A 25,336-nucleotide genomic window follows, 5' to 3' on the forward strand; every position below is an offset into this window, starting at 1 on the left:
GCCTATTAAAGCCTTAGTTTCACCACCTGCACAATGGGCATAATGATAGAATGTGAAGTTTGAACAACGCCTGGCACAGAGGAAGGTTTTAAATGCTGTACGGATTGGATAAGATACGAGGTGTTTGGCAAAGTACTCGTGGCAGAGTCCATGTTTAACAAGTGTTATCTTTGCTGCTATTATTACTGCCAGTAATAATAACAACACTAAAGAAAGCGTGGCACGTAAGATGATGGACCAAGGCAGAAAAGTTGCATGTGCCAAGGTCACAGGAAAACTGGAGAGAAGTATAATGACCTGCACTAGCCATGGCTTAACATCTTGGAGCTTTATGAGAAAAGAAAGGAGCAAACAATGGTAATAAATTAAGAGGAATATTGGGAGTATGGTGAAATTATCATCACTGCTTCTTTTTATTTGTGCTTATTGTGTGGTGCTGGGGTGATTACCAGTTTTATTTGAATGTTTTATAAGCTGTTAGATTTATTTACTGAGAATGAACAGATAAATAGGGATGTTATTCAGCTGTGTGTCATGTCATGGCTTCTCATCAGCTCTTCTGCTAACTTGCAGACAAGGTTAATTAATGAGGCAAGGGCATCGTGGAGGAGGAGGGGTAGGGCTGGATCTGTTGAACGGTTCGTCCTATTGGGGGAAGACGGGATGAATCAACTCTCACATTAGCACTCCTGGGCAGGGGGTACAGTACTAGATGGAGACTTTCATGAAGTCTTGAGAAAGACGGACTGATAGGGTATGTCAGAGGAGTGTGATCACTTTAACACTACAGGGTTTGATGGAAGCCAGAATAACTTCTCTTTTCTAGTCCTGGATGTTCATGGTTGTCCCTTTTCATATTTTGTTTCTTGAAGGTGCCTTCTTACAGCAAGGTGTCTTTAATCCTAAACCCCAGGAGCTTTGGAAACACTGTTGTTCTGTTTCCATAGTGGTCCTGCTCTCACTTACCACTCATAGGTGACAGTCACCTCCTCAGCTGGATGTTCCGCGACTCTCGTATCCAAAGTGGTCCCCACCAGCCACACTCACCACCTTTGCTTTACTCTCAGCAAAATAGTTAGCCTAGTGGTTCAGTGCATAGGGCGTGGAGCCAGACTCACAGAGTTCAAAGCCCAGCCCTGTCCCTCTGCTGTGTGAAGTTGGGTATGCTGATTAACCTCTAGCCTTATTTTCTTTACTTGTAGAGTGGGAGCAATAAAAGTACCTTCTTCTAGGATAGTTGTGAGTTGCATAGACACTGCATCATGCCGAGCATATTGTAATATGCATAAGTAGTAGTTACTGTTCGTTTGGACTTTTTTGCTGTCTGAAATCACCTTCATTATTTGTTGTTCTTGTCTGTCTCCCGCTGTTAGAATCTAAGTACCATGAAAGCAGGGACTTTTTACTGTTTAATGCTGGATTACGGGATCTAGAACAGGCTCCAGACTGGTAACTCAATAAAAATTTGTTGAATGATCTATTAATATTTAGGAAATGAGCCTGTCCAATTTCAGGTCATGCAGCAAAAACCGCTTTACTGAGCTGACCATATGGCAAAACAAAAAGAATGCAAGCTACCTGGTCTCTTGCCTGGACTGAAATACAAAGCATTTCTCCACTTGCACAGCCCACTTTTTTGTAGATTCCAAATTTTGCAAGGCTTTATGATCTCTAGTTGGTCACGTGAAAGCAGTCATTTTTTATCATTCAAAAAATTAAATTTTCTAATGATACTGAAATATACTCCATATTACGTTTTCTAACTACACTTTGCCTGTCCTACCCTTCCTCTTTCCTGGGACATGCCCCCTAAAAACCAGTAAAAACCACTAAAAGTGACAAACTAAAAGCTGAAAGACAGAAAACAGGTGAAAGGAAGCCTTACAACTCCTAAAACTAGAATGGATCTTTCTAGCATTAAAATGACACTAAGCGCTACACCTGTAGTTTGCTTGTAGAAATTTCAAACTTGCTAATGCTTTAATAACGAATAAATGTATTGTGTTCAGTAAGGCAGGAAAAATAAAAATAGTCCCGAGGATAGAGTTTGGATTTTTCCCTCCACGGTATCCCTTTGTAACGGGCCTCTGAAGGGTAAAGCGCCTGTAGGCAGAGCCGCCCTGAGCCTCTCCTTCGCTTCGAACCCTGTTAAAGGTTAAGGGTACGTTCCACCTGTGCCTTTCCGACGGTAGGCCAGCTCAGCTAAAGGTCGTTCATGGAAACGCCTGCTTCCCCACCTCCTTCCTCTTTGTCTCTGAAGAATTCATGTCAGAAAGAGTACCTGGTTCTGACTTTCACACAGCTGCTGGTTTCTGGTGACTTGTATACGGTTTTTAAGCCCAACAACTTAATGACTATTACCATCTCTGACAATGCTACGGTCACCCTAAAGAACCGAGTTGTCAGAAACTCTCAACCCTAAATTGGAAAAGGTCATGCCGGCCACATCTACAGTCCATTCTGTTGCTGTTGGTCCTCCCATATATGGTAAATGTTGTTTGAGAGACGGGTTGGTGTATTGTAAAATTGATAAGATTCAGGTTGCCAAAGGCGTGTCATAAATTTCATAGGTCTTAATTTATGTTGCTATGGTAACTCAAGTGTTGGAATTTCCCAAGATTAGGAGGCTTTATATTCTTACCCTTAAAAGGACGATAATGTAGATTATGACTCCAGACTTGGTCCTTGCTGTTGTGGGGAACATGTACTCTGTATGTTGAGCGTCCTGTGTCTGCCAAGGTATGACCGATGTGGAGTAAGTGTAATTACAATGAAGAGTCCTGATGCCTAACCTGATTTTCTTTTTTCACACGTATGAGTCTGGGCGGCCAAGATATTATTAAAATGGATAGTCTTTACCGAAAGAGAAAGGGGGAATTTGAAGAGAGAAGTGGAATTCCTCTAGTCATTCTAGAACACTCACCTTAAGGACTGCTATGAATTTGGTTCACTTTCTCCATCAAAGTGAATTTCTAGCGAGTGCTGAAGACCCTGGTGCATTATTAACAAGTGTTTCAGGAAAAGACACCATATTGAGGCATTTAGTGCCTCGGCAATGTCTGAAGTGAGAACGAGTCATGTAATGAAGCCCCTACCTTGAGACGGGAAAACCACTAAGAATCCTACGGGCTGCTCAAGATCATAGGCGTTAATTATGTGGTCCCAAAGCAGCTGGGAAACTCCATGCAAGTGACCTAGGATTGACCTGAGACAGAAATATTTCCCTTGCCCAAGCCCAGCTTACCTTATATCCTGATGATTTGATGTGCACGCCACGTTTGGTCAGAGTAGATTTCATTCGGATGAAAAAGGAACGTTCAAGGGTGTTGTCAGTGGTTAGCAGACTGGGGCTGGTTGACTCCACTGAAGAATACAAAAATATATACACACATGATTTAGATGTCTACACAGCCCCTCACAGCTACTGCTCAGGTGCAATCCTTGGGTTCACTAAACATAAGTGACAGGTGCTAAGAGCATGGTAATCCACTTACTTCATTTAGAAAATGTTTACTTTGCAGAAAATAAAAAAGAAAAATTAATGAATCCAAAGTAACTCTGTTCCAGTTTCCAGCAGGAGCTTTTCAGACCTTTTAACTCCCTAAGTAGGGCCTAAAGTATGAAGTAATGGAAGCCTACCTTGCCACCTGGCCTGTGCACATGGAGAGAATAGTCATGAACATGGAGGACACTATAGATTTAGGGAATCAACCAAGACTGCGGCAGAGAGGCTTCTGATGAAGAGTAAGGAGAACTTGCTCTTTGTTTTCCCTGTGAATCCCTTCTCGTAACATTTGCCCACTGGGCAGCTCTGAGAAGCAAGAAACTATCTCCTGGCCAGTGTCCTTGCCCTCCTGAGTCAGTTTTCTTCATTGTGGGGAATAAGAAAGCATAAAGTTTTCTCAACTGACTTACGATAGAGGGCTTAGCATGGAAAGTATAGACAGAGACAAGTAAAGACCACCACCACCATCAATTGTCCTTTCTTGTCACTAATGGCAGCTTGCTCCCTGCCTTAATCTGAACAGGATATTAACAAAGAATAGTCTCCTCCCTGAAGCAAGACAGTTGCTCTACCCTTTATACATTTTTAGACTAAGTGGAATACTTCTTTACTTCTGAAACTTAAACTGGTAGTTTGCAGTCTTGTTGATCTAAAAGCACCCGTATGCAAACAGGCCACGAGGCACCATAAATCTATTTTCTAAAGTATTTTATAAGTTTAAGTGTTTTCCTGCAAAAAAAAAAAAAAATTAATTTTGGCATTTTTTGGCCTAATCAGTGCTGTCAAAGTTGACTCTTCTAAAATAGTACTTTAAAGTTTTAAATTTGTTTTTGGAGTCTAAAATTTAAAAAAATTGTGTGTGTGTGTGTGTATATATATATCCATATATATATATGTCCATATATATATATCCATATATATATATATATCCATATATATATATCCATATATCCATCCAATGTGTGTGTGTGTGTGTGTGTGTGTGTGTGTGTGTATATATATCCATCAGTAAACAGGATTTGTTTTGAGAAGCTTTCCACTAATGCTAACTTTTTCTGGGGGGAGGGTAGAGAAATATGTGTCATAAAGGGACATTTAAGAATTAACATATGTGAAAACAGTTATTAAAACACAAAGACAAACAGGCAAAACAAGATTTTTAACTTTAAGAAATACATTCCATGTATTTCTAAGGGAAAGAAATGCCTTTTAAAAAAATATATGAAATGTGATACTCAGATGAAAGAACAGGAGCTATTGTAATAACAGAAACCTTGCTGTTGGGTCTGTGGCTTTCCTTGTATCACTGCTGTCTAAATAGGACTATATTTTGCAATGTTGGTGGCACTTCTATTCTGGGGTGAGGGAACCACTGACAAGTGTCCCTTTCTTATGTGTCTCTCTTAAGATTTTCTCTCTCTCTCTTTTTTTTTTTGTTTTAGAGAGCATGGATCTGATGTCATTTTAAATGTACAGCTTTTTATCACTCGAGGGAAAAGCAGAGCCATGTTATATTTAGTACTTTCATTTCTTCTGATTAAATATGAATTACTATGAAATTTTTCTCATCATCTAACACGCCATAATACGCCAACAGCTTTTTAATACACTATATAAGCACAAACTTCTGCTCTAAGAGTTTAATTTGCCCCTCTAATCCAATCACATCAACCTTATTTCTCTTATCAGAGATTCCCATTTTGAATTAAATGAGCTCATTAGTTTTAATCAAAAGCAGAGAGATCAAAACTTAAACGTAAATGCTTTAGATCAGAACTGTCAGTCAGCCGTGCAGTTCTATTTTACTAAAACACAAGATCAGAGACCCTTAGAACCAATTTTTTCTCGTAAGGCTTGCCGAGAGCTTGAAGATGCTATATCCTTTTTTTTTTTTTTTCCCTCTCTCTCTCTCTCCTTCCCAAGGACAGATTATACATTTAAGGTTAGACTTAATTTATAGCAGTTTTTCATCCTGGTGGAAATGGAAAAGTATGCCAATCTACTGTTGTCCCTTTCACATTTATTGGCACTGGTCCTCAGAGACTTGAACTAACGTGAAGCCATCAGAATCCACAGCACAAACTCAGCCTTAAAAATTCAGCTCCGTTCAGCAAGATTGTGTTTGTAGTAGCTGAGGAAAAAATGAAAGTTCCCGCAGAAGTGAAATAGGTTTTAGGGCTAGGGTGCTGGCTACCCTGACCCCATGAGGAAGGAGCCACCTAACGATAGAAGAGTAATTCAGGCATCATTAGGAATTACTGTTTGCAGTATGTAGCATTGCATAGTAAAACACTTAGTGTGCACATTAGAGACGGTGGCACGGGTGCTTCCCGCTGGGTGACAAGCTTTGTATGAGCCGTGGAGGCCAAACACTGCGTCATGCCCTGACTGAGGCCCTGCATACAGCCCCCCCCGTGTGTTACAACAGTAATTGCCTAAACATACAGGGGCGGCGTTAATTAAACCCAGGACAACTGGTGTGAGAGGAATGCTGAGGTCAGGTTTTGCTCCATTGAAGCTGAGATTTAAAATCTAAACTGGTCTCCAAGCTTTATTTCAGACCATGGGGGAATGGAGAGTTGAGGAGAAAGTGGGGGAGGTCTTAGAAAAGAGTTTGATTTCTGATAAAGATTTCTCTTGTAATTCCATAGGGCTTTCTAGTTGTGGGGATGGGGCTGGAGTAACGCTCCACGCTGTCTCTTTCGAAGGGACGCATAACAAACTCATGCACGGCACTCGCATGCCAGGGCCGTGCTGCCTCAAGGGCTAGCAAACACACTCTGGTTATCTGGGCTCTGCAATGGCATCTCTCATGTAAAAGGTGTATTATCTGCAGGTGACAGACAAGAGGGGCAACTTTAGAAGAGCAGTTTTCTAAGTGTCTCAGGTGAGAAGCATGATTTTGATGAAGGGTCTATTGGGAGAGAGCATGGCCTTGGTGATGTGCAACATGACTGTGACATTGAAGATGCGTGTGTGTATGTGTATGTGTGTGTACACATGCATGCAGATATGTATGTGTGTGTATTGGGGGTGGGTGTGAAGAGGGCAGAGTGATGACAGAGGTGTCCTTAAGAATGGTGCTCTGTAAAGACAGCGGGACCAGTCTAGGTCAAAGAAACATTTTAGAATGCTTTCTAGGTATCAGATGCTTTTGCGTCAGCTTTTTGAAGCAGGCCATGATTGCCGCATGCTCTGATAAGAAATTTGGGATTCAGAGAAGTTATATCTGCTGCCTGAGACACAGGAGAAATTTATGGGTAAAAATGGATTAAGTGGTCAAGCCCAGATGTGGCCAGTTTTGACCCATGAATTATAAACAAGGAGCTGAAAAACAAAACAAAAACAAGACCCACACAACTAAAAGCTAGATAAAAAAAATTAACTCTCTTTTGCTGAATCTCAAGGGCCTCAACTTTTTAATAAATCTAAATTATCTCAGCTCTTGAAATGTCAGTTTTTGCATATTTTGTAAAATTTACAGAAAAATTTATAGCGACGTTATAATAATTTTTACGTTGGCAAATGCCACCATAATGTGAAATCATATCTGCATTATTATGCATTTGTTGATGAATCCCTAACTAGCACTGTAGTTGCTGCCTCACTATGATGCAGGGGCAGGAGGTGATGGGGGAGCTGGAGCTGGAGGAGGAGGAGGTGGCTGAGAACCATCTAGTTCTCACTGGCCAATCCCAGGGTCAGGTTCATCCAAACACGTAGTACACTCTCTCCAGGGTCTCTGTCAATATACGGGGCCCGAGCATAAAGAGGGCTTTTCTTTCTCATGCACCACAAACGTTTTCGGGACAATCTAGTGTCAGAACTCTGCAAATGGCACCGAATCCTGATGGAGGAGGGAGGGAAAAGGAAAATTAAGTTTTGAGAAAACACCGTTCCTCTTCAATTGTGAACAAAGTTTCCCTTTGAGGAAGAAGAGAAGTTGGGCTACATCGCTAATATATGAAGTTAAATATACTCTTTTCCTACCTCATTGCCTAAACGAATCTTTCCCTTTTCAGAGGTTCTGTGCGTACAGGACAAACCAAAATGCAAATAACCAAAATGACTTTCACAAGACAAGGGAAGAGATGTTTGTCCATTTTGCAGTTACCTTGATAAAGCCAAATTATTCACTGGCATATGCTGTTAGCTTTGTTAGATACTGCTGTATTTTAAGACGTTAGAATGAGTACATGTCAAAGTATGTTACAAGTTGTTTCTTTTCTTACAGACGTTTTCCTGCTCTTCCTTAGCCACTTGGAAGCCACTTGGAAGTTACCGTACATACTCATATGGCTTTCTGTGGTCAATGAAAAGGTGAACCAAGGTCATGGGTCACTTCCAGGTGTAATTTTTGAAAAGAGTCAGTCCCTTAGTAGAAAGAGGTACTTTCTCTTTCCTTCTGCCATGGTGACTATCAACATTTCAGATGGTGCCTGCTCCATCAGCCTGGGTCTTAGAATGAAGAGAGCGTGGGACAGAACCCACAGCCAACTCTCACAGAAATAAATTTTTGTTATAATCTCAGAATTGTTTTTTTACTGCAGCAGAAGGTAGCCCATACTGACTGATACAAATACTAGATCTTTATTATATAAAACAGTCTATGTTGTCCAATTCTTCCAGATAGTGGCAGAACACACAGACAGGAGATAATGTTTGTCTGACCCCAAAGATCATGATGTACCAATATACTATCCCCAGAGTTACTCATATCCTCATTTTATCTCCTACCCTAGGTATGGGTGGCGAGGCTGAGACATGTCTAATTTTCATCCCTTTTAGCACCTACCATGGTTCCTTGTTCCCAGAGCAAAAATTATACATATACACACATGTATACAGACATGTATTTACATATGTCTAATATGTTCAATAACTAATATTCATTAAATGTTGACTTTAATAAGATCTTCCCAACCTTGTTTCCTGATAGTAGGACAAACATGGTAAATAAATCTTTTCTCACAGATCTTATCCCAGCAGGTTTTATGTTTACCCACAATGACAAGCGTAGTAATTTTAAAGTGTTACAAAATCTCCAATACTCCTCCTTCCAAAAGGCAGAGCCTCCTTTCTCTCCCCTCCAGTGTGGGCTAGACTTGGTGACTGACCTCTAATAAATAGTACATGGTGGAAATGGTGGTGTATGACTCAGTCATGACAGGCAGAATGGCTTCTTGGTGGCTCTGTCCTGGGTCCTTCACTCTGGTGGAAGCTGGAGGCCATGTTGTGAGGACACTTGAGCAATCCGGTGGAGAGGCCAATGTGATGAGGAACTGAGGCTTCCTAGTCAGTCACAGTCACATGAGTGAGCTTAGACGTGAGGCCTGCCCCAGTCAAATCTTCAGATGACTATGCTCTGAGTTTGACTTGTGTTGCAATCTCAGGAAAGACCCTGAGCTAGAACTTCTCAAAAGTGCTACCAGATTCCTGACCTATAGAAACTATGTGAGATAGCTTTTTTTTTTAAGCAAAATATTTGGGGTGATTTGTTGCGCAATGAATGATTACTAATATTGCATCCACATAGAACCTCCTTTTGGAAACGTCACAGCCTTGTTTCGGTATGTGACAACTATGTACAGGGGTCAAACTCCTGTAATAGTGAGAAGGAAGGCATTGCCCCCAGTGTCGGTACCCGATGAATTCACTTACACATGAAAAACTACCTGCAATGCTGATTTTTGTAAGTGGGGTTTGTGTTCTCGAAGGTAAACGCTCAATTGATTTTTTAAAATGTGCAATTTGCAAACGATGCTATCAACAGTGTCATCTACAAGATTGGGAGATCTTGAAAGGCAGGCCTGAAGTCTTGCTTGTCTATCATTGTATCTTCTCCCTGCTCTTCTCCAGCTTCCCTTATGCACCGCGCCCCCCCTCCCCACCCATGCTCCCACAAGTGCCCAGGATTGTGTTTCACATAAGTAGTCACTCAGTTTGCGTGCTGAATAAATAGTCAGATGCTTTCTTTTAAGAATAATTATTCCCTTTACCCCTGCCATGCCACTCTCACAAAGCATCTTGTCCCAAGGCTTGGCGGTTTTTGTTGTTGTTTGTTTGAGGAGAGGGAATCCTATGTCCCCTCCTTGTATTCATCTCTAAGGAAGCATGTTCTGCAAAGTGTTATTTTGAGAGTCATGGACCAATGGTTTGGTAGTTAAAAAAGGATTGGCCCGACGTCCCCCAGAATTAGAGAATACTTTGTTCTCTTTTTGAGAGTTGGTTTCATTTCACTGGCCTGTCCTTCTCGGTCACGTGCCAGGCAACTTTGAAGAGAGTGACAGTCTTCGGCAGACTTGACCCAGATCATTGGCCACTGTGGCAAGGCAGTGCCCACCATTTTCTGTGAACACAAGTTGCACCACCTTGTGGATATCATACAAATACAGTTGCAGCCAGTGAGGCCAGGATCAGCAATCAGGCTCCATCGGCTCTGGTGCTTGCTCTTAAAGTAAAACAACAACCCCCCCCCCCAACCCCCGAATTTGTCAAAGTCTCATTAGGGCTGATTCCTGCTCCCACTCAGTTGTGAGTCTTCGGCTTTGTTTAGAAACTTGTGAATCATTAACTGAAACTCTAGAGCATAGCTGTGAAAATAATTGTGGTTCAATAATGATGTAATAAACTTCTTTCCATGTCACATTAAGAATAATCGGCCAAAAAAAAAAAAAAAAAAAGGAAAAAAAAATCTGCCAACCCATGCCACCCGTCAGCACAAGCTCCTCGGCCATATCTGCCTGCCTGGGATGAGAATCATAATGCATAGGGTTGCCTTTCAGGTTTCCTACTCCTGGCAGGGGTTGCTACTTGGTGAGGCTGTCCCCTGGGGGAGAGGAGAGTGTTCAGCTGAGTTGCTCTGCAGTCGGTCTGTGGATGATACCACTCTGGGGAAATAGACACGGTGTCAGAGTCAAGCTGCTACCAGTGGGTGTTTCTATATACAACTACTAAGCAACAGGAAAGTTCAAGGGGGAAAAACTGGGTATTGTAAAGACAGCCTTTGAGAGTACAAGACATCCAGTGTGACCCATTCCGCAGCAGGCTGTACGCTCCAAAGAACATGCCATATGAATACTGCAAGCAAATGTTTTAAATCTTATTGGAGACACCCTATAAATGTTGCCACTTGAGGGATCTATTCTGGGAGAGAAATATAGCATGTCCTCTCGGGATGCCGTTGGATTCCATTACCAATATTGCGTATGGGATCGAGTGTGGCAATGCTTTTATCACGACTATAAAGTGGTTACGAGCCAATTCCTCATATAAAACATACTCAATAACATTGAGGCTTTTTTTCCCTTTTCTGTTTCCTTCTTTTATTTCCTTCCTCTCTTTTTCTCTCCTTTCCTTTCTTTCTTTCTTTTTTTTTTAACGACAAACATGATGTCAGACAAAGGGCATCAGGACTTGGTCTTTGTAGTACAAAACAAAATAACAATACATAAACACCTTTGTGAAGGCAGCTCGAAACCCCATGTTTTCTATTAAAAAGTCATGTTCAATCTTCACTGTTGATAGAACCGAATAGCTAACACAGAGAACATTGTATATCAGAAAGGTCAATAGTTATTATGAGCTACAAATATATTTTTTTCCATCCTTCAGGCTGTTTAGCGCATATCACAGCATGAGCAGCTGTCTTCTTTAATGCTTTTAAAATTAGAATCCCAAAGAGGAAGAAAAAATTATGGTTGCAATGATTGCTCTTTGCTTTTGTAAGTTTACTTTAATATACTATTTTATATACATGAATCTTCTGTGCAGCCTGTCCATGGGGCAGGAACCGGTTGCCAGTATCTAGTGGAGCTGCCATGTTTATTTTCTTAGCATTCGAGCCAAATCTCCATTTCAGGAGCAGATGTTGTCGACATACTATATTTTAAAAAGGAGTTATATAGAGGAGTCTGGTTACAGAGGCACTTGCAAACACACACATATGCATTCTGCCTTTTCACTGCTTTAAAGCTTGGGGACTAACTACAACAATGCCATGTGATGAGAAACAGTTATGCAGCACTGGCTGAAAAATCAGGCGGTGATTCAAGCCATTGATACACAAAGTATCTCTCTCCAAATGCAGGCCTGTGGACTGGGAGCACACCTTTTAAGTTTTGAAAGGTTGATCTGCCTGTCCCTGGAACTTTTTGCCCTGACTCCGTGCATGACCCTGAAAGACAACATGAGGTTTTAAAACAGTACAAGTGAGCACATATCAGAATTTTTAGCATAGCTCACTCAGTCTTTGTTCAGTTATTTAAAGGCTGGTTGGGTAGCTACAATGAGCTGGAACCATTTATAACTGTAAGTGCTTACGTCTGGGAGCAGGGAAAATAGTAACTTGTGGTGGTGATTAACGCTATGAAGAAGGGCCATGCAGAGTAAGGGGCTGGAGAGTAAAGAGGACCAACGCTGGTTGGGTGGTCACAGGGGCCTCACTGACGGGGTGCTTTTGGAGAAGACCTGAAGCCACGTAGATAAATGGGTGAAGATACCACCCACACATCACACTGTAACTTTAGGACTTCAGATTGGTACAAGGCTTTATAGAAAACGACTATTTGGATAGACACGTACCAGTGGCAAATTCTAGACATGTTACCTTTTGCACATTTTCTTGTCCAAAATTAAAATAAGTGCTATACTAAAGATAAAATAATGTAACACGTGGGAAACTAAGGAAGGAATTAATGGGCCGGACGGTCCGGAGAGTCGAGTGCATGCCAGATGCACCTTACTGGTATTGTCAATTCTTTGGGCATCTCTAGAGGGAGCAGCAGCTTCAGGACATAAGGGAGCCAAAGACTGAGTAAATAAATGACACTCTTGTCTTTGGTGAATTTTGGTAATGAAAATAAAGAGACCTGAGCACGTTTACTGATTGGGAAGACTGAGCTTAAAGTTGTATACATTGGAAATGCTAATTGAAGAATTAAATATCCTAAGGGATATTTAATCAGCAACTGAGAAAGATAAGTGAACCTCTGAAATGGGGAGGAAGAAAAAAAAAAGGAGGACATGAGAGAGGAAAGGGGGAGGAGGAGGGAGGAAGAGGAGTGTGATGGCAATGGCTAGGAACAACTTAATTTCACTAGGTGAAGTGGGAGAAGGAGAGGATTTTGGACGTGAAAGAAGCTACCTAGCAGCCCATGTGGGCCGAGCATCAAGGACCAACAGAAAATAAGTAATAAGGCTACACAGTGGCTGGCAGTTGCTTCGTTGTAAGAGGACTAATTTTCTACCAAACACTAGTGGCTTTGGGGTCTTTCCAGGCAATGCTCAGTAGAGTAACCTTTTCCCAGGGATGGGAGCTGGACAATGGGAACAAAAGAAAGTCCAAAGAGTGTGGGACTGCCAAGGGTTAAGAGACAGACAAGTGAAAGTGACCGAGTGATGAGCTAGGGAAGAGAAAAGAATAACAGCGCAGGGGGTGGTGACCCGGGGGAGGCAGCCAGTAAGTGGGGCTTTGTGCAGAAAGGATTGGTGAGTTATTTACTCACCAGTTATTTACTGCTTTTAAATAAGTTTATGTTACATTTTCTCTAAGTTCATAGGAAACTTGGAAAATCGGAAAAAGTAAATAAGAAAAAAAATGCCTATAACCTTATCATCCAGTTACAGTCACTATTAAAACTAATGTTTTGTTGCAGTCTTATTTACTACTTTAGATACTTATTTCAAAACTGGGAACATATCAGTTTCTCCCATATATTTTTTTTAACGTTTATTTATTTTTGAGACAGAGAGAGACAGAGCATGAATGGGGGAGGGTCAGAGAGAGAGGGAGACACAGAATCTGGAACAGGCTCCAGGCTCTGAGTGGTCAGCACAGAGCCCGACATGGGGCTCGAACTCACGGACTGCGAAATCATGACCTGAGCCGAAGTCAGACGCTTAACCGACTAAGCCACCCAGGCGCCCCCTCCCATATTTTTTAATATTAGTCATAGCTCATGTGATGATAATAGTTGTACTTTCATTAGACACTGGGGAATAAATGGATATCGGGGCTCTTGGTTGCAAATCAGCTTTAAAAAACAAACAAATTAGAGTATCCCATATTACTACATCACTTTCAAATATACTGTTTTTTTTAAAACATTTTTTAACATTTATTTATTTTTGAGAGACAGAGCATGAGCAGGGGAGGGGCAGAGAGAGAGGGAGACATAGAATCCAAAGCAGACTCCAGGCCCTGAGGTGTCAGCACAGAGCCAGACATGAGGCTTGAACTCATGAATTGTGAGATCATGACTTGAGCCGAAGTTGGATGCTTAACCAACTGAGCCACACAGGCGCTCCTCAAATATATTATTTTTACTGTCTACGTAACATTCCATTGCTTCGTGATGAATTTCTTTTAAATTAATCTTTTTTCAACCTTATTATTTCTTAGGGTGGATTTCTAGAAATAGTATTACCTGGTCAAAGAGCATGAGCTTTTTTTTTTTTAATTAAAAAATTTTTAATGTTTATTTTTGAGAGAGGGAGAGCACATGTGAGTCGGGGAAGGGCAGAGAGAGGGAGACAGGATCCGAAGCAAGCTCCATGCTGACAGCAGAGAGCTCAATGTGGGGGCGTAAACTCACAAGCCATGAAATCATGACTTGCCCCGAAGTCAGAGGCTTAACTGACTGAGCCATCCAGGTGGCCATGAGCTTTGTTTGTTTGTTTGTTTGTTTGTTTGTTTAAAGCTAATGTGTACAAATTGACTTTCAGAAAAGTTATACTATATCAGTTTACATATTTATCAACAATGTTGATGGTGCTCAGATTGATTGCCATCTTAAAAAATATCTGTTCTCATCTAATAAAAAAATATTAAGTTAGCATGAGATACAGAGAAGAGAGTCCCTCTGAAAAGCAATACGTAAAAATATCTCACATGTTTAATTTGGATTTTTATTTCTAATGAAGTTGAGGTATGTTTTAATATGTATTTATTGGCCATTTGAATCTTTTTCATTGAATCCTATATTTATATCTTCTATTCTCCACTTGAATTTTTAGTGTTTTTCTTATCAATTTGAATGAGATACTTACATTTATTAAAGATACTATTTTTGGCACACTTCTTGTAAATATTTTCCCATTTGATTGCTGTTTCCGTTTGTGATGTTCACTAACGCATGTGTTTTTAAATTTTAAAACTTTGTGTGTGTTTTTTTTTTTTGGGGGGGGGGAGAGAGTGTGAGCCAGGGAGAGGGGCAGAGAGAGGGAGAGAGACAGACAGACAGAATCTTAAGCAGGCTCCATGCCCAGCACAGAGCCCAACATGGGGCTCGATCTCACAATCGTAAGATCACGACCTGAGCCGAAATCAAGAGTTGGATGCTTAACTGACTGAGCCATCCAGGCGCCCCTCATGTTGTTAAATTTTATACAGAGAAGTCTGTGTGTTTTTACCTTTGTGACTTCCTGTGTTGTACTTGTATTTTAGAAAGTTTTTCTCATTTTTTTATGCAGATATTTGGCATGTTAAAAATGAAGCATGTTTTTTTTTTTTTTTTTTTTTCAGGTCAAGGTATGATTATGCCAATGGGTGGCTAAGGGCAAGTCAAAGAAAGAGTTTTTTGAGCACTGGCAGTCAAGAAGTGTGTGTGGAGTAGCTATTCATCCTGGAAACTGTCATTCTGGCATCTGTTGCCTCCTTGCGGAGATCGCTACACAGGAAGACTGCAAAGCACGAGCTGACACCGTTGAGGGCAGCAGGTGAGTGATGTGGGTGTTGACAGATGATGGCCCTGAGAACAGGTAAGGAGCACTTTTTTTTTTTTTTTTAAAGAGGAAATTTTTCAGCGATGATGTAGGGGGAAATGATGCAGAAATGGCACTGGAAACAAAGTATGATGACCACTCCTCTTTCGTGTTGAAGAGTTAGAAGCATAGGAATCGTGGCCTCTAGTAAGAGAGCGTTTCAAGAGTAGTGGCCTCCAGGAGACAAAGATTTTAGTAAGGGTGCAGGAGCAGAAGTCGGCTTGTGGAAAAGACGGTGGCTGCGGCACGGTAGGCTCCTAATTAGGATTCCCAAATAAAATACAGGAAACCTTATGTTGGAATTTCAGGTAAACAATGACTTTTTTTGTAGTATGACCCAAATATTTCATACAAATTTCCAAATTAACTAAGAGTCCTGTATTTTTATTAGCTGGATCTGGCCACTCTGCCCCTAGAAGAATGAGTACTCTGTGCACACAGAGGAAGGGTTTTGCATGAGAGCTGTCATGTGATTAACAGGAATGAAGAATGAAGGCGTTTAGAAGATGGGTCTGAGATACATTTGTTTGACAGAAAAAGTTCTGAATGGCTGGAAGCTTCCACTGGAGAGTGTTAGAGAACTAAGCCATAATTGAAAATTCAAGCGGATGTTGGTATAAATATGCGGCTTTTCCAAATTTGCCTTCCCAGGTCTAGCATAATGACCATTAAAAAAAATGGAAGTACAATGGGCATACAGCATCCCATTACTTTTAGGTGTACATCATAGTGATTGACTATTTTTATACATTATGAAATGATCCCCATGATAAGTCTAGTTATTTCTGTCACCACACAAAGTTACTACAATATTACTGACTATATTCCCTATGCTGTACATTGCATCCGCATGACTTCCTTTAAAACTGGAAGACTGTACCTCTGGGACCTCCTTCACTTGATGTGCCTTCCCTCCAACCCATCCCTGCTCTGGTAATCCAACAGTCTGTTTCCTGTATCTATGAGTCTGTTTCTGTTGTTGTTGTTGTTTTTTAGATTTTACGTATAAACCAAATCATATGGTAGTTGCCTTTCTCTGACTTATTTCATTTAGTAAAACCCTCTAAGGCTATTCATGTTGTTGGAAATGGCAAGATTTTATATATTTTTTACGGCTGAGTAATATTTGTGTGTGTATTACATTTTCTTTATTCATGTATCGGTGGACACTTAGGTTGCTTCCATATGTTGGCTACGCTATATAATGCTGCGATGAACACGGGGCTGCAAATATCTCTTCAAATTGGTGTTTTCATTTTCTTTAGATAAATACCCAGCTGTGGAATTGCTACATTGTATGGTGTTTCTATTTTTAATTTTTTTGAGGAACTTCCATACTGTTTTCCATAGTGGCTACACCAATTTATATTCCCATCAATGTACACAAGGGTTCTCTTTTCCCACAGCTTCACCAACACTTGTTATGTTTTACCTTTTTTATAATAGCCAATCTGACAGGTATAAGGTGATATCTCATTGTGATTTTGTTTTGCATTTCCTTGATGATGAGTGATGTTGAGCATCTTTTCATGTGCCTGTTGGCCATCTGGATGTCTTCCTTGGAAAAATGTCTATTCAAGTGTTCTGCTGATTTTTTAATTGGGTTGCTTGTTTTTATAATAAGATGGGGAAGTTATTTATATATTTTGGATATCAACCCCTTGTTGAAAGTAGCCAGTTTTAATTTACCTGTGTGTGTGTGTGTGTGTGTGTGTGTGTGTGTGTGTGTGTGTGTATTCTGGGGATAGAGGTGAGCCTGAGTTGGCAGGTCTCCATAGATGTCTTCTGAGTCAGTATCTTCTGCTCATTTATTATTTTTTATCAAAAAGCAGAAACATGAGCAGCTAGAATTTATTGATTTTATTATGGCTTTACTCTAAGATGTCTTTAAGTGGTTGGTTTTTAAAAAAGTTTTCAGTTAGAAGTACTGTATTGAATCCATCATCAATAAAGGATTGAGTCTTATTTATTGGAGAATATATAAAAATTTTTTTTTACATTTATTTCATTATTGAGAGACAGAGCATGAACATGGGAGGGGCAGAGAGAGGAGGAGACACAGAATCCGAAGCAGGCTCCAGGCTCTGAGATGTCAGCACAGAGCCTGACATGGGGCTCAAACCCACCAACTATGAGATCATGAACTGAGCTGAAGTCAGACACCCAACTGACTGAGCCACCCAGGCGCCCCTATTGGAGAATATTTTAGTAACATTATTTAGAGGAGCCAGAAATGGGATTTAACCCAATAATTATCTACAGCTGTTACTTTGCTAATGAAAATCTATTTTGACATCTTATAATTAAGCAAGTGTTCCTTTTGTTTATCATTCCAGTAAGTTTCAGTGACTGCTACTCCACCTTAGTACCAAAACAAAGTCTTCTCATCCTTTGCTAGAAGGAATCCTGCTTTACTGTGAGGAAGACAGGTCTTCATCATAATCTTGGTCAGCTAATAGGTGTGTAGGCCTCATAATATGTGTGGAGGCATCATTTCCATATCTGAACTCGACGTCGGGTCATTTGTGTATTTTCTTCAAGGCTATGCATAATCTTCCCAAGTGGTGGGGATAAAAAAGCAGATATTTTTTAATGATTCAATTTACAGACTTTGCAATTATTAGACTTGCTGTAGAATTACCCTCTTTTCTTCAATTTAAAAAGATAAAAGCTGTTGCTAATGGTGATGGTGAAAATGGGGTAGAAGCCGCTTTTTCTCCAACTGGGTGCAAAGTAAATTTGTATTAATTGCTGCATTACTGCCCCTTTCCTTCACACATACTGCTTCACACATAGCTCTCTAATAATGTGCTTGATATTTTGAACATTGACACTTTAGCGTTATATCAGATCGCTTTTGGGTCTAAATTGTATATTCTATAATGCCAAATAATTATTTTAAAAATTGGCACCACATATTCTTTGTTGCCTGGTAGCTGAATGCTCCCACTGCATTTGTCATAATGGTTTTGTGGTTAATCCTCTCAGCTGCAGGGACGCCGGGTATTTATGGTTGCCCTTGATCTGGGTCTTCAATTATTTGACCTTACGTGAGAATGAATCCATCTATAACAGTAGGCTGTCCTTTGCCCATTTCTCCATTTTATTATTGCATTTATTCCTAACATATTCCTTCTGCACGTCATTAGCAAAGTTCTTCGTGTTTTTCAACAGCTTGAGAAGCTGCGTCTTAGAAGTGACCCAGAAGTTCAGGTCCTATACGTGGAGAAAATGCCCCTGTTGCGATGCTTATCCTCAGGTTTTACTCAAAGCTATGGCCTGCATCTTTTAGTTTCTTCCCTAATTGTTTCAGTTACCAGCAAAACCAAATACATCAAAATAAGTTTCCCTGAAACAGGAAATTATTTACACATAAAACCCTTGAGATTGAGCACTCTTTTCCTCTGCAGAGAGACTTGAGAGTATTTTCCATTCCTGGCACAAATAATGCACAGGTATTGTAATGATTACTAATATTAATTACTGGCGTGGTAGATAGTACTGCTTTTACTTTCTTCTGATAAGTTTTGTATATTATTTTTTGGTGCCCGAATTGTGTTATATTCTTTAAATTGTGAGCATCTAAGAGACTTGAAAAAAATTAGCTTATATCCATAGTGGAAACTAAAATATCTCAAGTCAACCTAGAAAGGTCTATTTATTCTGAAAGCTACATCTTGCCCTTCAAAGTTTTTCTGTTGACCCTAACAACCAGTATCTACAATCCTTTCTCTAAAAGTGGAATGCTTTTCTCCGACCAGGTAAAATAGCAGTGTCCATGTAAATAATTTAGGGGAAGACAAAAGTAGTCTTAAAGGGGAAGCAAGGGCAAAGAAGAAATTATCTTTTTACCAAGAGAATTAGTTTACTTGAAAAAGAATATTCTCTCTTATACAATTTGAAGTCTAACATTTTAGTAGATGCCTGTAAGTCCGAAAACATAAAATTATCAATAAAAATCTTTGCCAGCTTGACAATGATTTTCCTTTCTCCTTTTGGCTTGTTGGGGGAAGAAAGAAAGCATTTAGATACATGCAGAACATGTAAGTAATCTCAGTAAGGTGATATTCTTGGGATTTTCCATATTTATATATTTTTTCCTACATTGTATTTTCGCTACCCAAGAGCCCTGGCTGTTATTTTTTTTTCCCGAAGTCTGAAGATCACCCCATGGATTAACAAATGATTGAGGATTCTCTCTTAAAAGACTCTTTAAAAAACTGTCAGAATCAGCCTGAGACAAAGATTTATTATGAACTATTTAAAGGGCTTAATATATGTATCCCCAATGAGCCCTTGGAGCAAACTAAAAAGGAAGAGTGGAATTCTCAAAGAATAGGAAAAATTCTCCAATGCCCCACTTTCTTCACACCATGATTACTGTTTACTCAAAGGATAAAATGCCTAACCTGTCACACAAAGTCTTCAGAAGCCACGGTCCTGCTGATGTACAGTAAAAACAAAACAATGAAGACCGACAGTAATGTGCTTGAGAAAGGCAGCCGTAATTTACTTTCTAACCTGTTCACTAACACACTAATGTGGCTACATCTTGTAGTGGGAGCTGATCTCTGACCCACGCAGCAATCAAACAACTACCCGAGTGTTGGCTGTCACAGAAGCTGGGACCGTCACCTTAATTATACGTTGCTGGATAACAAACCTTCCCTTAATGAGCAACTTTTCTCCTACGCGTATTCCAGCTCACCCCTTCTGTCCTTGAAAAGGCCCACTGCAGATCGCTGCAGTTGAAATTGGCAAAGCATATTCATAAGTATTCTTCCTAACAGGTAATAAATACTACCTGAGCAGGCTGTTTGCTTTATGAGAATGCCAAGATATAATTAAAATTATAGGCTTGCACTCCTGGGAGGCTCTAGAGAAGAATCATTCAAGACTGAAGGGAAACTTTTCAGTGAACTTAGAACCAAGCTTTTCTCTTTTCATATTAGTAATAATAGTAATCATTATTATTGTAATGACTGTCTTCTTTTCTTTGGGATTTATGTTTGGCAAGGAGATTTTTTTTTTCCTGCTTAATTGATACAATGTCTGCACTAGCATTTCATCTTCCTAGACGCAGGATTTCTTTATTTTCCTCTCATCATAGCATCCTCAATTCTGCTATGATCAGCTGATCATGCCCCAACAATTAACACAGATAAATAGGAGGGCCTTACAGGGAGGGTTTACAGATAACCTTGAGGAGAAATTGTGCCTCTCTATGGAAAGAAGACCGTTTGCGTTTAGGACAAACAGTGACACCATCTTAAATATAAAGATGTACTTCCATCATGCCCTAGCTTGATGCTGGTTTGGGACTAGTCCATCAGCAAGGTGAATGGTATCGATTGGTGACTTATTGCAGAGAAGGGAAGGACTTAGAGACCAGATTTGTGGGTTCCACTTTGATTTTATTTTAATCTTCTAAAGACTTTGCTTTTTCTTTTCATATGGGCAGATACATTTTCTCTGCAAAACAGCTCTGGTGATGTTTGATGAGACATAGAGTTTATATATATATATTGGGAACTCTATTGTATTTACTTTAAGTTACCGTGTACAGTGGCATGCATGAACTAATCCAAGAAAATCACAGAGGTTGGCACACGATGGGCACTCAGTTAATGGCAGCTTTTGTGATTGCAATTGGTGTTCCTAGTATCTTTGCAGGTTGGTTCCTAACATCTTTTTTTAGGATTACTGGGTGGATCAAGGGTATAAGGGATGGTAATACTCAGTTGTTCCCTAGGTCCCAGAGCAGAAGATTCTAACCTGGAATCACAACAGTGGGACCACTGGGCAAGATGGTTGCCACAAACACAGAGGACAGCAGCATGGCAGGGCGGCGGGTGGGGGGCTGGCATATGCTTTGGAATTAGGAAGCCTGAGTTCTAGGTTTGGCTGAGCAACGAGACAGTTCTACAGTCTTAAGTCAATTATGTATCTTTCCACCATCCATTCCCTTATCCTTATAGAGCACATGATGTTACATGTCTTACCGAATATAAGGAGGTTGTTGGGAAAATCAAATAAATCCACATGAAGGAAAGGTTTGATTAATGTAAGTCAAATGTGAGCAGCAAACATTTGTTGAGCAGTTAGGAGGTACCTGGTACTGAAATACCATATCAAATGTGAATCTGATTAATACTAGAAAAAAACAAATAACCTATAAGAAATATTACTGTCTTGTTCTCAAAATTCATACATTCACTAACATTTCTGGTTGTGTTACTATCATCAACGTCACTTTGGGAAGAGATTTCTAGGCTGATAAATTTCAGAAATGGGCAGTTATCATGAACCTGACTATAAGATGGTCAGAAAATTTTACAGTCACTGGTTTTACTAGAAAGTGCTACAGACTAAATGTGAACATGAGAAAATGCAAATACAAAAAAGAAGAGAAGAAGATTAAACGGAATAAAATTGAGGAAGAAAGATGTTGGGTAGTAAGAAAGGAACGAGAGAGAAGATTTAAAAGATACGTACAAAGGACTAAGAGGTATAAGAAAAACACAACAAAGGATACAGATGAAGCAACAATACAATTACAGAATGGGAGCCTGGGAACATTAAGAAAATAAGAGGAGAAAAGAAGGATGGAAAGAATAGGAATGCTTTTCTTACAACCACATCATAGGTTGCAGTCTGCAAACTAGCTGCTGGTTCTGGGTTGCATGTGCTAATGACCCATGCTTTCTCCAGACCTAAAATGCTAGACAAGCATGAATCCAAATATTTGGATGGACATATATATATTTATTTATTTTTAATGTTTATTTATTTTTGAGAGAGAGAGACAGAGCATGAGCAGGGGAGGGGCAGAAAGAGAAGGAGACGCAGATCTGAAGCAAGCTGCAGGCTCTGAGCTGTCAGCACAGAGCCTGATCGGGGGCTCAAACTCACATGAGCTGTGAGATCATGAACCTAAGCTGAAGTCAGACGCAAACTGACTGAGCTACCCAGGGGCCCCTGGATATTTATTTTTTAATAAATATAACCTTTGCAAAAGGGTATCCCCTTTGCAATTTGGGTATCCCCAAATTTGCAACGTGAGAATCTTCAATCCATATACTGGGTGATAGGCTAGGTTTCCTTAGTAGCCATTTTCTTTTGTGCACACCAGGTTTGAGATACAGGGAATTAGGATTTAATGCCAGGTGATTTACATACACATTTAATTTAGTTGTCACAACACTCTTTGAGAGAAGCACTTTTATTTTTCCCATTTTAAGGAGGATCCATTGTCTATGACCACGTACCCTAAAACACCCACTGTTGCCTCTACATCATGGCTTAAACTACATCTAGATTTATTCATTGTAATTTATTTAGAAATCTTTAACTTTCTTTCATCTCTGCTACAATATATTTCAAAGAATCCTGGTGCATGGAAAGATACCTAAGAAATCTTGGAAAAGGATAGTAGGAACTTAGAGTGATTTTTATTTTCTACTTTATTTTCCAGATATTATGAGATTATATCTTTTCTACAAGAATATCTATCTTTATGTACTTAGGCTTGTGTGTTGAAAGGGTTGGTGCTTGTCCCGTTCACAAGTGCCCTGAAATACTCTGTTTCAGCCTGCCGTGAACAGCTGGGACTGCAGGGAACAGTTGGTATGGAACATCAATAACGAGGGGGTCTCCCTTGCACTTTATGTGAGAGGAGGAGGAATCACTGTGCCTTTGGAACTGAACTCTTGGACTCTTCTTTATCTTTGGCACTGAGGAAACTGGCTTTTCTGTCCTTGTTAGATACGTGACTGTATATCTATATCTGTATCTACCTATGTCTGTCTATCTGCTATGTCTCTAAGTTTATATAAATCCTACTGTGGTTTTCAAACAGAAACAATGGTTTCCCTGGCAAATCCCTCCTAACGACATCGACTCCCCTCTCCTGTCCTGTGCCATATAGTGCTGTCATTTTATGAGCAAGCCCTTTCTAAAACCTCCTTTCAAAATGTTTAAAGAGTCCTACTTCTGCCCTTAAATGTTTTGTGACACATTTAAATAGAACACAGCTTTGTAAAAGAATGAATTAAAATATAAAAATTATGTGTGGATATAAGACATAAGAAAATATAAAGCAAGTGCTGTGTGGTGGATGGCAACTATAAGGAGCCATAGAAGGTTGGAGAAAATGAGGACATGTACGGAGAGGGTAGCTCTATGTGGAGCAATGGAAAGGAAAAGCAGAGATAGAGGAAAAGAATGGTAAGAAGGAGCAAGGGGAAAACTCCAAAATATAAAAGAAAGTAGAATTCCATTTATATGAAGCACCTAGAATAGGCAAATATTTAGAGACAGAAAGTACAATAGTGGTTACCAGTGGATCAGGGGAAGGGAAAATGGGGGAGCTATTGTTTAATGGGTACAGATTTTCAGTGTTGGATGATGAAGAGGTTCTTGAGATGGATAATGGTGTTGGTTGCACAATGTGAATGTATTTAGAGCTATTGAGCTATACCCTTAAAAATGGTCAAAATGGTAACTTTCATGTCATGTATATTTTACGACAAGAAAGAGACTAGGACTTACACTAATGAAAAGTTATATAATACCAATGGGAGGGGGGAGGAAAGAAATGCAAAAGTAAAGGAAAAAAAGAAAAACACTACAGGGAAGAATAGAGAACGAATGGACGGCATGAAAAGCTATTGTTTCTATCAAGGCTAAGAGGAAATAATAGCTGAAGCACTGCATTTCAGTTATTTACTTGTTCATTCAACAAATATGTATGAGGCACTTACATACTGTGAAGCACTGGGGATACAGAAATGAATTATATAGCTACTGTCCCTCTTTTCAAGGAGTGTCTGTCTAGTGGTAGGTTACAAAGGTCAATGAGACATTGTCTTGCCTTTAGGGAATTCATGGTCAGGGCTTATCTACCTTTATTTCATAAATAAGTTAGTACATTTAATGAGGTCCAGCCCTCCTCCAATGCAGCCTTGGGATGGAGGCTTGGATTGTAGCCCAATTTAAATGTACATTGGGCCTGGCACCACAAACTTATTCTGGCACAGATTTAAAGAACTAGATGATCTAGAATGATATCCCCATGGGTAGCAAGAAAAATGAGAGCAGAGGAAGGTTAAGTGATTTGTCCTGGTTTACCCAGTTCTTCAGGAACAGAGTTGGGAGCATAACCCATCTCCTGCCTTCCAGTCCAACCTTCATTTGGTTAATATAGATGAAAAAGATTGAAAAAAAACCCAAAAACAAACACCTGATTAGTAATCAGAACCATAAAGGTGATTCACACTGTTCCATCAAGTGCCAAGGACTTACTGAAATAAAGAAAATCAGAGAGGGTTTAATTTCAAGGACTCAAAGGTCACTATTTTATAGGACAGCAACCAATCATATAAATACCGAGATGAAGGCACAATCAGAGCCAGATTACAAACACAAGGCAGAAACTGTTCCAGGGTGACTAATGCAATAATATTGAGGAATGTCACAGGTCCCTATTATAGTCAAAGTCACTTTAACTAATTGGCTCAGGCTATAAAAACATACAATCTGGGTCAAATGACACTGCTGAACGAAGCTTCTCTGCTCAGACATTATCCTAAATCAAAGCTTCCCAATAGGAAGGCAAGAGGAAAAGACAATGTCCAGTTTTTCTGGAGATCATGAGAGATTTCAAAACTGGTTTATTTAATAGCAACCAGCTATGTGTCAATGGACAATGATAATAATACTCTTTCTTCTTTAGTATTGCTGCATACTTCAGGATACCGTGTTTCCAAGGGATACTATGGGATTTCATGGACTCTAAGACATCATCTGTTTTAAGATGGTGCATCTTTTTATGAAGCTCTAAGAAAAAAAAAATACTGCCAGTTATAGGATCATAAGATAACATTGTGAGATGCACACCATTGACAGAATCAATGAAATAAGGCATTTTTCTTGACTCAGAATAAGCGATAATTACCTCTCTCGGTCTTAAAAAGGGAAAGAAATCAAGGAATGTATTGTTGGTATTGTTGAATACTTAACCAAAACTTTTCCACTCTTTTGTTTTCCTTAAAAGTACCCCAAGTACCT

At 39.8% G+C, this 25,336-nt stretch overlaps 1 protein-coding gene and 1 long non-coding RNA gene across 14 annotated transcripts in view; one reads left to right on the forward strand and one right to left on the reverse strand.

Moving 5' to 3' along the window:
* LOC147580029 (uncharacterized) overlaps positions 1 to 25,336 on the forward strand; it is a 217,509-nt gene that overhangs the window by 136,095 nt on the left and 56,078 nt on the right. For all 4 annotated transcript variants that reach the window (XR_015252445.1, XR_015252446.1, XR_015252447.1 and 1 more), the window contains exon 2: positions 15,030 to 15,223. This is a non-coding gene — a long non-coding RNA (uncharacterized LOC147580029). The remainder of the gene's footprint in view (positions 1 to 15,029; positions 15,224 to 25,336) is intronic.
* Positions 1 to 25,336, reverse strand: part of NPAS3 (neuronal PAS domain protein 3) — an 865,390-nt gene that overhangs the window by 64,839 nt on the left and 775,215 nt on the right. For all 10 annotated transcript variants that reach the window (XM_086709953.1, XM_086709952.1, XM_086709951.1 and 7 more), the window contains one exon: positions 3,245 to 3,363. In XM_086709953.1, the coding sequence (XP_086566079.1) occupies positions 3,245 to 3,363 (119 nt within the window). The remainder of the gene's footprint in view (positions 1 to 3,244; positions 3,364 to 25,336) is intronic.

Source organism: Puma concolor, chromosome B3, assembly GCF_028749965.1.
Source record: "Puma concolor isolate L17-30 chromosome B3, mPumCon1.1.hap2, whole genome shotgun sequence".
Classification (NCBI taxonomy): domain Eukaryota; kingdom Metazoa; phylum Chordata; class Mammalia; order Carnivora; family Felidae; genus Puma; species Puma concolor.